At 40.6% G+C, this 11441-nt stretch overlaps 1 protein-coding gene across 1 annotated transcript in view; it reads right to left on the bottom strand.

Moving 5' to 3' along the window:
- The window catches only part of FERMT1 (FERM domain containing kindlin 1), a gene marked incomplete at both ends in the record, with an annotated part of 29512 nt that extends 18831 nt beyond the window's left edge, over positions 1-10681 (bottom strand). Inside the window, 5 exons of the mRNA XM_084246701.1 lie at positions 544-646; positions 3225-3438; positions 5222-5368; positions 8461-8694; positions 10504-10681. Coding sequence (XP_084102827.1) covers positions 544-646; positions 3225-3438; positions 5222-5368; positions 8461-8694; positions 10504-10681 — 876 coding nt within the window. The remainder of the gene's footprint in view (positions 1-543; positions 647-3224; positions 3439-5221; positions 5369-8460; positions 8695-10503) is intronic.
- Between the last annotated feature and the right edge of the window lie 760 nt (positions 10682-11441).

An 11441-nucleotide genomic window follows, 5' to 3' on the forward strand; every position in this document is an offset into this window, starting at 1 on the left:
GCGGGTTGCTCCCTGGCTGGGGATTGAACTCATGCTGCAGTGGCTGGTGATAGCTTGATAGCTCTGAGACTAACTCCTGCAACACCAGGGAGGCCTTGGGATCTTTATTTATATAGATGACCCCTCTTTCTCATCATCAAAGATGTCATCAGCACTGCAGTAGGGAACTTGGCATGTACCTTCCTGGGGTCTGGCCTTGTTCATAACAACCAGTCTTACCTGGGCCCTGACAACTACTTCCTTCCTAAGCATTAAGGACTCTGGCCCTGTGAAGCTTCTCTGCTCCTGCCTTCGTTTCTGTGAATGGAGACAGGTAGCACCCACCATGCTGGGCATGAAGACCCCCTCGAGACCCCAATAACCATGATCTTTAGAGAACAAAATGTGAAAGTCCAGAGCCCAGTATACATTTATTAATCTAACCCTGTAGAGTTAAACAGAAAATCACACAAATTGTGATAACGAAGTGACTTAATTTGACACTTCCATGCATTCAAATGAAAAAAAAAAAAAGAGAAAGAGAGTAAAGAAAATATATCTTACTTTGGGATTCAAGTCAAAGAAGCTGTAGTATTTAAATCGTAACAGCAGCTGCTCATTCTCCTTGATGCCTTGTTCCATAAGGGAACGAGAGGAGTCCAGCCAACTAGAAAGCAATAGGATGAGAGCAATCAATTTTACACATCTATAATATTACATATTATGTTTATATATACACATACACATTGCATATGTACATATGGATTCACACACACATGGGCGTACACAAACATACAATCTTCTTGAACAAAGTCCGAATAAATAATGTAATCAAAAACCAGTAAGGGAGAGGACTTGATAAAAGCTTATATCTACATTTTATCTTATAGGTCTATAATTTCCAAGTGCTTTTTGTATACTGCAGTTTCCTTGAATAATATCATTTTGTTTAATTTTTTTTTTTTTGTTCAATGTTTTGTTGTATTGTGGATGAGTAAAAAAATCTATGCTGAGATTGAACAATTGACATTATTCAAAGATCTGCTTTTGCTTTACACTACAGAGCAATATATCAGTTTCCAAGTACCTGTGGATGACATTATTGCATATATATATTTTTCTCTCCGGCACTTGAAATTAGCAAGTGACAGTGTTAGGGGGAAAAGGATGTCCTAAAGCTAATTCCATACAGGCTTTGTGGACTCCACCCCCACCCCAGGCCAAAGCCAAAGACACTGGGAACTCCAAATCCCATCACCACCAAAGGGAAGGTGGCTGGGACCTGAGGGTGGGGTTAAGCAGCCAGGTTGGTATAAAGCCAGACACGTGGGCTTTGGAGGGGAATCCCCCATTTTGGCTCCCTGCCAGCTTGTCCGGCCAGCTCTGAGAGTGCCTTTGGGTTTCCAAGTCGGCGGATCAGGTAGGACACATTAAAGACTTTATTTCCCTAGTTTCTCCCTGAGTTGTACATTTCCTTAATTCCCTTTCCCTTGTAAATAAGCCTTTTATTAACCTTTTGTGTGTGCCTGTAGTGGAGTATTTTTTTTTTTTTTTAATAAATCTTTATCTTTTATTTATTTATTTATTTTTTTTCTTAGAGGCATGTTTTTATTTATTTATTTGTTCGTTTTGTTTATACATGCACTGGGTACAGTCAGAAGCACGGGAGGGTGAGAGAATTCACCAGAGCCAGAGCGGGGAGCAGAGCAGGCAGAAGGACCGAAGTACACTGCCGAGGGGAGCAGCGGGCGGCAGGAGAGGTCTGCGCGCCATGTGGGACCCTCCTCCGATGGCCGGGGAGCAAACCGGCGCCGCAGAGGTCACCGGCAGCTTCGCAACCCAGCGCTCAACCGCTGCGCCACCGGGGAGGCCCTGTAGTGGAGTATTAATAAGTCCCTTTTAAGCACGCGGGTGAGGACCCACAGCCAGGCAACCCATTTTATATTGGGGTTACCCTATAACAACAGTAGCACAGGGTAGTTTGTATTTTCTCAACTTTATAGATAGGGAAACTGAATCTCAGTGACAGTAAGTGATATGTTCAGGGTCACACACTTCATGGTGGATCCAGGAAAAGAATCTGTATTTTTGGAAGTCTGCACACCCCTCCTCTACACCAGGTGGCCCAACCCAAAGCTGGTTCTTAATTTTAATTCAAATTTAAATATTCCCATGCAACTCTTGTACTACACTGGATAATATAGTTCTAGACTTGAAAAATAAAAACTTGGCAATGGTCAAGGGGTAGAGATGAAAAGCTAACAATAAAATGAGGTGGGACTGAATTTGGACCCCTTCTGCTCAATGTAAATAGCTTGAACTTCTACCATATTAGGCCCTGTGAGAGCTCAAGAATAGCCAAGAAGCAATCTCCATCCCAAAGGAATTAACAATTCAATGGGAAAGTCTCAGAATAAAGGAACAAGGTGACACTGGAGAAGCAAAGTGTTAAATGCTAATGACTAAGAAGTGACTGATCTTGAAAGGTGAGGTCTGAGGAGACAGTATATGGTTGGGCCTGAAAGGAGAAGCAGGGGATGTCCAGTACAAGAAGGAAGGTGATGAGAAATAAGGTGAGGCAAGCAAAACCTGGAGGAGAGCAAATCCTGGAAGTGAGGGAGCATGTGCCATGGGGGATGGGGCAGGAGAGCACAACAGGTGAGGCAGCTGCTGGTTCAAGCTCTACAGGGGTTCAAGTGTGTTCACAAGTATCACTCATTTGGTGAACAATGGGGAGTGAAAGAAACAGTAGTTTGACTAATGGAGTGTACATTAAACAAAGGCTATATCAAACAAAACTGAAGGACTTGCTGCTTAGGAGGCTACATCAAACAAAGCTGATGGACTTGTTGCTTAGGCAATCTATAGACAGACTGGGGTTCACAAAAGGCAGTGTGGGCCAGGCGGGCCTCCTTGGATCTCCCATTGACTCATGGGTACCACCCCACTCACACACTACTTGACATTCTGTAGCATATGCTTTGCACACAGCAAGGAGTACACTCACATGGGGTAGCCCATTGAGTTACCAAACACATAAATGACATACTTTAATTGTATTGAAATGCCCAAAGTCTGCATTTCCCATTTTGCTGCTACAAATCAGTACTGACTTTTGCTAATAGTGTACAATCCCCAGACTGGTCTACTTAAAAAGTAAACAACACCTTATCCGATCTATTTGGTATCTGTCTTGCTAGATCATTATCAATTCACAGAGAAGCAAAATGGAGTTATGTCCTTACCCTGCGTTGAACTTGGCTTTGTCAACCAGAGACCGAGGCTGGTACATTTCAGCAAGTGCTTCTGCAGACTGTGGGGGTTGGCTGAATGCAAGGATGTGGCAGTTTTGTTCTGTCAGAGGGCTGTCATTGAACCAAGTCATGGTGGATGATGCTAGTGTTCCATTGATGGGGTCATATGTGGGAATCATGGTTTTACTGTACAAGCCAGGACTTACTGCAAGGCAAAGGGGAACAGGCACTATGACATGAGAAGGCACTATGACAATCAGGGGGAAGGAACCTTTTGAAAAATAAGTACTAGGGGCTCCCCGGTGGCGCAGCAGGTTGAGCGCAGCACTGTGAAGCTGTCTGCAGCCTCTGCAATATGGGTTCAATTCCCGGCCAGCCAGGGAGATACTCACATGGCATGGTAGACCTCTCCTGTTTCACCCCCTGCTCCCCTGAGCAGTGCTTTCAGTCTATCTGCCTGTTCTGCTCCCTGCTCTGTCTCTGGTGAATCCTCTCACCCTCCCGTGCCTCTGGCCTGTACTATAACTCTTGTATAAATAAATCTTAAAAAAAAAAAGTACTAACATTGTGTAAACTAAAACAGATTTTGAATTTTGTGAACCAAAGTCTGTGGTTTGATTTTGAACCATTAAAAATCATTGTGAGTCATGACTGATAGGGAGAGAAGGCACATCTCTTACCTGATTATTTAGTTCCTAAAAGCTTGGGAACTCAAGATCTGTAAAAGTTTCCAAAATCAACCCAGACAAATAATAGGGAGTCTTCTCAATAATTCAAAATTTTTCTATTTTAGCTGTAAGTTTTGACATTTTTAGAGAACCGGAGAACTCACAGATTGCATGTACATACTATACTTTTGTACATATCCTTTAAACAAATAGCAAGAACTCAGCTAGTTTGTGATTTACTATAAATCATCTAATTTGCATAAAGAAAATGATGATAAAAATACTTCATTCTTTGCATTGGAATGTGCAATGCAATAAACCCTCAGGGTTGCAAGCAAGCTAGAGATTTATTTATTTTTATATGGAAGGAATGGATGATTTGCCCACTGCAAACTTTTTCTTTAAGATTTATTTATCTATGATTATAAGAACTGGAGTGTAAGCCGGAGATGTGGGGGGTGAGAGGATTCACCAGGGAGAGTGTGGAGCAGAACAGGCAGATCTACTGAAATACACTGCTGAGGGGAGCAGCAGGCGAGGCAGGAAAGGTCTGCTGCACCATGTGGGTTGCTCCCTGGCCAGCCAGGGATCAAATTGAACTCATGCTGCTGTGGTTGGTGAGAGCTTGATAGCGCTGTCTTTAACCCCTGTACCATCAGGGAGGCCCCATGCCCAATGCAAACTTTAAGCTGATTTAAGAAAGAGTCAAATGAAGATAGTATCAGGAAAAGAGAAATATAGTGAACCAACTAATGATTTTCTCCACCAAATCATTGCAAGTCTACTCAAGTTTTGCATTCATCAGCAACATAATATATACAATTGAAATAATGAGTTATAAAACATATCTTACTAATTTAAAGTAGTATTAAAATTAATTGATAACCTTTCTTCATCATATGAATGCTGCTATTTTAGTCCTTCTTTGGGGGGAGAAGAGAAAAGGAGGAGCAAGGGAGAGAAGAATTCTTGGAATTTAAGAAATTTGGGGCCTTCACTGGTGGCAGAAGCTGCCCGAAGCCTCTGCAGCGCAGGTTCGATCCCGGGTGGGGCAAGGGTCCCACATGGCGCGCAAACCTCTCCTGCCACATCCGCTGCTCCCCTCAGCAGTGTATTTCGTCACTCTGCCTGTTCTACTCTCTGCTCTGGCTCTGGTGAATTCTCTCACCCTCCCATGCTTCTGACTGTACCCAGTGCTTGTATAAATAAATAAATAAATAAATAAATAAATAAATAAATAAATAAATCTTAAAAAAAAAAGAATTTAAGAAATTTGACATTCATGAATGAAAACAACAAAATACCTGTCATGAAGCTTACCTGGTGAACCTGAAATTGTTGAAGAAGTCTCCAGGTTCAAAACATCTTCCATTATGGGCTCTTTATTATTTTTCTCTTTTTTTTTCTTCTTTTTAAAATAGTCACCAGAAGGCTTTAGCAAAGAAAGTTCTTCTGATCGTCTGATATCTAATGAATAAATTGAAAAAAAGAAAGAAAAAAAGTAAAAAGTAAGTTTCTTCTAAGATTCAGAGTTGTGTCAGGCATTTGAGACCATTTCTCAGGAAGTTCCAGGGAAGTAAATGGAACTAAATTGTATGCTTTTGGGAGAAACAGAAGAGGAAAGAGAATCCCTAAGTGGGTATGTGTTAGGGGGGTCAAAGAGTGGGGGATGATTCAGCTCAGTAAAATTTGTAGTTTTTTTTGTATTATGAAACCATTTTAAACATATCCAAAGCCAAGGGAATAGCAGAATGGACCACCTGCTGCTTGTGCTCAATCAGCTAGCATCAATTAATACCTGCATTTTGCTGCTCTTCTGTCATTTAGTTACTACCAATTTTTCCTGCCTTCCTTCCCTCCCTCTTGTCTTTTTATTAAGCTTTCTTATTCTTAAAATTTTATAAAACTTATTTACTTATTTTCTTACATTGTTGTTCATTTTTGTACAGTATTTTATTTCTCCCCTTAGGTGTAGACCCCATTGTTCTTCTACTATGTTCTCCTATGTAGCACCTGTGAGCCATCACCAATGTCTTTATTTGAAATTTTTTGAACAACCAAGGAACTCATCTTTTTGTTTATGGACCCCAGATACTAAAAGCTTTTCTCTCATACAATGCCTGGTAGCTAATTTCATCCTTGTGGCATGAGTGTGCCCTGCCCGTCTCTTCTGTTGATAGGTCCTCACTGTTTCTGACCCAGTTTTCAGTGGCCACTGCCCTCTCTGCCTGAGGGCTCACTCTGGATCCCAGAGCCTGCACTGCCCAGAAATGAGTGCAACAGGGCACAATGGTTCAGAGAATTAATGATTCCCAGGAGTAGCCCTCAATGACTGAAGAAAGGGGTGAATTAACACCCTACTCCCTCACTCCTGGGTGGATAGCTCTGAGGCATGTCTCCCAGTTGCTCAAAGTGTGATCTGATAGGTGATACTGGCTTAATGATTGTCTTTTCTAGCAAGTCTCACTTCCCCACCCGCAAACAATTACCTGGTATTGCCTTCCAAATTAAATATTTGTACTTGAATCCTTATCTCTGGGTCTGCTTCTGGAAAACTCAAACTAAGAAGCTAATTCCCATTTTCTTTTATTAATCAAATAGATTCACAATTGCCATTAACAATGGCACAAGTCCTGGTAGCCATTAACCACACTGAGTTGCACTGATCCTAGGTAAAAGCCAAGGAAACTGGACGTTTCAGTCTCTGGGCTGAAGTTCCTAGAGGTAAATGCACTGACTCCCGTGCATACTCCCGCTTCTCAGTTCAAAGTTTGTTTGGTGCCGAGATTCAGACAAGCACTTCAGCTCAATTCACTCTCCAGTAACCAGGGATGCCTGATTGTCGGGTTGCAACAGGCGCCTGTGCCATTGCCTTTCCAAATGCATCATTTAGGTACAAAGCCTGGACATGAATCATAATTGCAAGTTGCATTAGAAACCAACAAGACTAGACCTATAGATCTCCAAGTCTAAGATTTGCATCTCTTCTTGGAGAGAAAAGCCATTGTATTGCTAAATTTGAATTTGCTTCAATTGATCAGATGTACAAAGTGGTGATAAGAAATGCCAAGATGACCCATTATAACCACCATGAAGATATAATCTGGCAAAGACAAGACCATCCAACTATTTCTGTTTATTTCAAAACCTCAGATGTTCAGTCCTAGCTACCAAATGTGCCTCCAGCCCACAGTGGTGTGTGTAGTATATGATGTGATGCAATCATTTATTGCCTTCCAGTCTTCATGAGAATAGCACTGAAAACAATACACCCTGGCACTTGCGACTTACTCATGGTGTATCAGAGGACACTACAGAACTTACAGAATGTAATGGAAGATTCCAATCATTTGAGCAACTCATGTGTGCAGGCATCTCCTTAGGCGTTAGGAACACAGGCAGACTCAAGCAAAGGCTTTTGTCTGTTCTTTTTGCCTACAATTGTTTGTTTTCCTGTGTATATTTAGCTTTTTTAATTTTTAAATTGTTATTGAAGTACCATTATTTTACATCCTTGCTGGTGTTTTGACAGTATAGGGTTTCCCTTTTCAGTACAGTCACCATCGCTGTCCCACAGTGGAAGCACCCACAGTCCTCCACCATAGTCTGTTCTGTTCTGACCCCCAACATCCTCTCTCTATGAAAGCCCAAGATCTATGGTCAGTTTCCAAGGATTTGGTTTTGCTTTTTTTCCCTCTACTATCTCCTTTTAACATCCTATTTTTCATATTTATTATTTATTTTCTCTCTCTGATGCGAGGAGGTAAGTTCAAGAAGGAAAGGGCTTTCTGGCTAGCTACACTTGCCACAATGCTGGCCTCGTCATTACATTTGTTGAAGGAATGAATGAGCCACTAATGGTTTAATGGGGAGACACACCGCTCACTCACAGATGATATATACCATGTGCAAATGCTGAATCTTAGCCGCAGAACACACACTTCCAAAAAATACAAAAGAAGAACATCTTCATGGCACAGGGTTCACTTCCATTATGGCAGTCCCAGAAAGGAGAAATGGTTTGGGCTGTTTTTCCCTACTGGCTTCCAATTTATGGGGTGCCCACCCCGCAGAATGCATTTTCAGGACATAATTCAGTGGACTTTTGTGCTTAATCTCCACAAATGGTTTTTGTGGATAGGCCTGGTCTCTAAAGCCTAGTGTCAGGGAAGACTGGTGACTTTGCAACACCGTCATCTCAAAAACAGTAAGACACTCCAGCTCTGTGATGAGAATGGTTTCACGAACTCTTGTTGTCATAAATAGGATAATGATTTTAGCGAGGTGTGGAAAATGAAATTTGGGGAAGAAAATCTTAATGGATTTACAAATCTTTTAAGCTTTGTGGAAACGACTGACTCATTTCAATAATGTTCCATGTGGTTTAATTCCACATTAATGGCTAAACAAAGTCCCCTGAACTGGGCTTACAACATGCACTTCCTCGTTAGGGCAGTACACTGTAAAACCAATTGCTTGAGGTAGGAGAAAGCATACAAAGCTTTCCTGCCCTCCTTTGCTAAGAGTCCAAAGCACACAAGGCACCACCAGGTACTCACTGAGGGTTCTGCAGATATCACTGACAGCTTTGAAAACCACAGCAGAGAAGCTGACTCGCAATCTCACTGTCTTCACATTTGGCAGGCGGAGGCGAAGCAGTTTATGCTGAGGGGTGAAGAGAAGTTTTGCATCTGCCTGGACGCCACATTTGTCCAGAGTCCAGTGAGTTTTTAGAAGCCAACAGTGCTTCTGTTCCCACCAGAGAGCAAAATCTGACCAGTCTTGGGCTATATCTGAAAAAATGGAAAAGGTGATAAAAGAAAAAGTTAAACCCCACCATTGTTGCTTAAGGCAAATATTCTCTTAAAAAATAAAAAATTGCTCCTAGGAGGGAAGAATAAAGGAAGGCAATGAAGGTAACTCTGAGAGTGTGCACCCTGAGTCAATTTCATTGTGTGCCAAAGGGAATCAAACAACTGACCTGTAATTCCCCATCTCCTTTTACAACTCAAGTCTCAACAATCCTTGGCTTCTCTTCAAAGACTAGGTGGGGGCAGGTAGAAAGCAGAGACCGAACCTTACCTTTGTTCTACTGAAATAGTATGGCAGGAACAGAAATATACACATTTTGTTCACCATGAAACACTGTAATTCTCTTCCCTAAAGTCCACAGGGCTGTGGGTCTTTCTGGAAAGGTCAGGGACACTTGCTTTTGTTTAATCAAAATCATTTCTCTAATAGAAATGGAACTTATGCCACAATATCCTTCCACCCTCAGATCATAAGGAAATAGAACAGCTCCCAAAGTCCACATAAGCTGGTAAAGCTGACGTTTCACTCTTCTCAGTCAAGTCCACCTCTTACAAGCACAACTGGAATCCTAATTTCAAGGCACATATACTGAAACCAGAGCCCAACATTTTCTCTTCCAATGTTGGCATCAACAGGGTTGGCATGAAAATTGAATCTTTTCATCAGTGTTGGAGTCATTAGTCAGTCTTTTGTTTTGCTAATGAAGAGTACTTCTTACTTCTTAAAAAATGGTCTCTTTTTAATTTAAAAGGTCTTTCTTTCAATGCTGTTATTAAAGTATAAGTTGGTCTATTTTGAGAAGTCCTATTATTCATCAATTTCTCTCTGCACTTATACCCAACAGGAATGCCTATATGGACTCACCAAAAGACACTACTATCACAGCCCTCTCTGTAAAAGCCTGAAGGAGAAACCAATCCAAATGCCCATCAATAGGTAAGTGGGTGAATGTTGGCACAATCACATAATGGAATATTATACAGCAATGAGAAAAACACTATGCAACAATGTGCATAAATCTCACAGACAGAAAGAAAAAAATGGATGCATGAGTATATCCCATATAATTCCATTTATGTGCAGTTCACAAACTGGTAAAATTATTCTTATGGTACTAGAACTCAGGGTAGGGGTCAGCCTTGGTGGGGCAGGGACAAGATCAGGGATTCAGGTATGGGACATGACTGGGAAACAGGTAATGTTCTACTTCTCCATCTGAAGGGGGGTTTCGTGACTGAATTAATTGGCCTGTCCACTTAAGTGCACTTTTTTGTGTGTACATTGCATTTCAGATTTGCTTTACAGAAATCTTTATCTCCTAGTATAAATAAAAAGCTGACCTCCATGGCCTTAAATTGAAGACAAAATTAAATACAAAGAAAATAGACCATTATTAAATTCTAGGTTGATCATGTTGACTCCTGATGTGAAGAATTCTTTCTTTGTTTAACCAGGGAAAGTAGGAAAAGGTGACTACTGATATCACTGAACAAACAAGCGCTAAGAGAATCAAAACAGTAGTCGAATGCCATGTCACTTAAAGTCACCCTAAATGTCACCATTGGAATGTGCCCCATCCTTATGGAAATATGGCATTACACTTACTGGGGAACGTAAGTTTGCCAAATAAGTGTATACTGGCTGGCTCTTTCCTGGGGGCATGCTCTCTGGGGTATTACTGGATGATTACAAGATAGAAAATCAGACAACCTAGGTGAGTCATTTCATGGTGATGTAGTGGAGAGGGTTTCAAATCCAGGAAAACCATAAAAAAAAATCCAGAAACTTACTGATCTGTTCTACTAACTTGAGCATCACCCCCCCAATATGGAGGTCTCCGGACACTGTCAGCTTCACTTCTTCCTGCCTCTCTTCATTTGGAATGTCCACTTGGATGATGAGCTCCCAAGAAGCAGATGCAAATTCACCAGATGATTGCATTGTGGCAAACGCAGGAGTGTGCTGCATGAAAAGGCAGATATAAATTAGAACGTGAGAAGGAAACTGAGCTTGCCAGTACACCTTGCAAGAGCACAGTTTTGTTCTTTTTCTCATTCTCTTCAAATTCTCCCAGCATCTCGTATTATATTTGGTATCTTAAATTAGACAAAAATTCATATAAAAATGATCTCAAACATTCTGAATTTATATAATTTATCCTTTTTACTTCCCTGCATCACTTGGCTATTTATTTTCTGTGCCTGCTAATGCATCAATCTTAATTTTCCTCCCTATTAACTTTCTCTGAATTTCTCTAAACTATTCTAGCAATAGACAACACAACAAAGTAGACAATCTTTGACACCTTTTTAAAAATCAATTTTTGAAGTAGAATCTGCATCCAATAAAACACAGGTTTTATATGTAAATTTCAATGCATTTTGTGTTATGCAAATTATGTTTCAAAAAGGATGTCATTAAACTCTAGCTGTAATATAGATATATATGTACTATTAACATTTTTCCTATATCATAACATCTTCTGATAAGAAATGCAGAAAATGAAAATATAACAAAATAATTCTATTTTAATTATATAATATATAGTTTTATTTTAAATGCATATAAAATAGAGGTCATTAGATTATAGGTACAGGTACCCAAATACAGATAATTATTGCCACAGGATTAGGCCAGATTTTATTGTTTGAGTCAAATTCAAGAGTTCTGAAGGAGCATCTTAAATTTTTATGAACAGAAGGGAGTACTGCATGGAGGGTCTTGGAGA

Source organism: Talpa europaea (genome assembly GCF_964194135.1).
Source record: "Talpa europaea genome assembly, chromosome: 11".
In the NCBI taxonomy this organism is placed as follows: domain Eukaryota; kingdom Metazoa; phylum Chordata; class Mammalia; order Eulipotyphla; family Talpidae; genus Talpa; species Talpa europaea.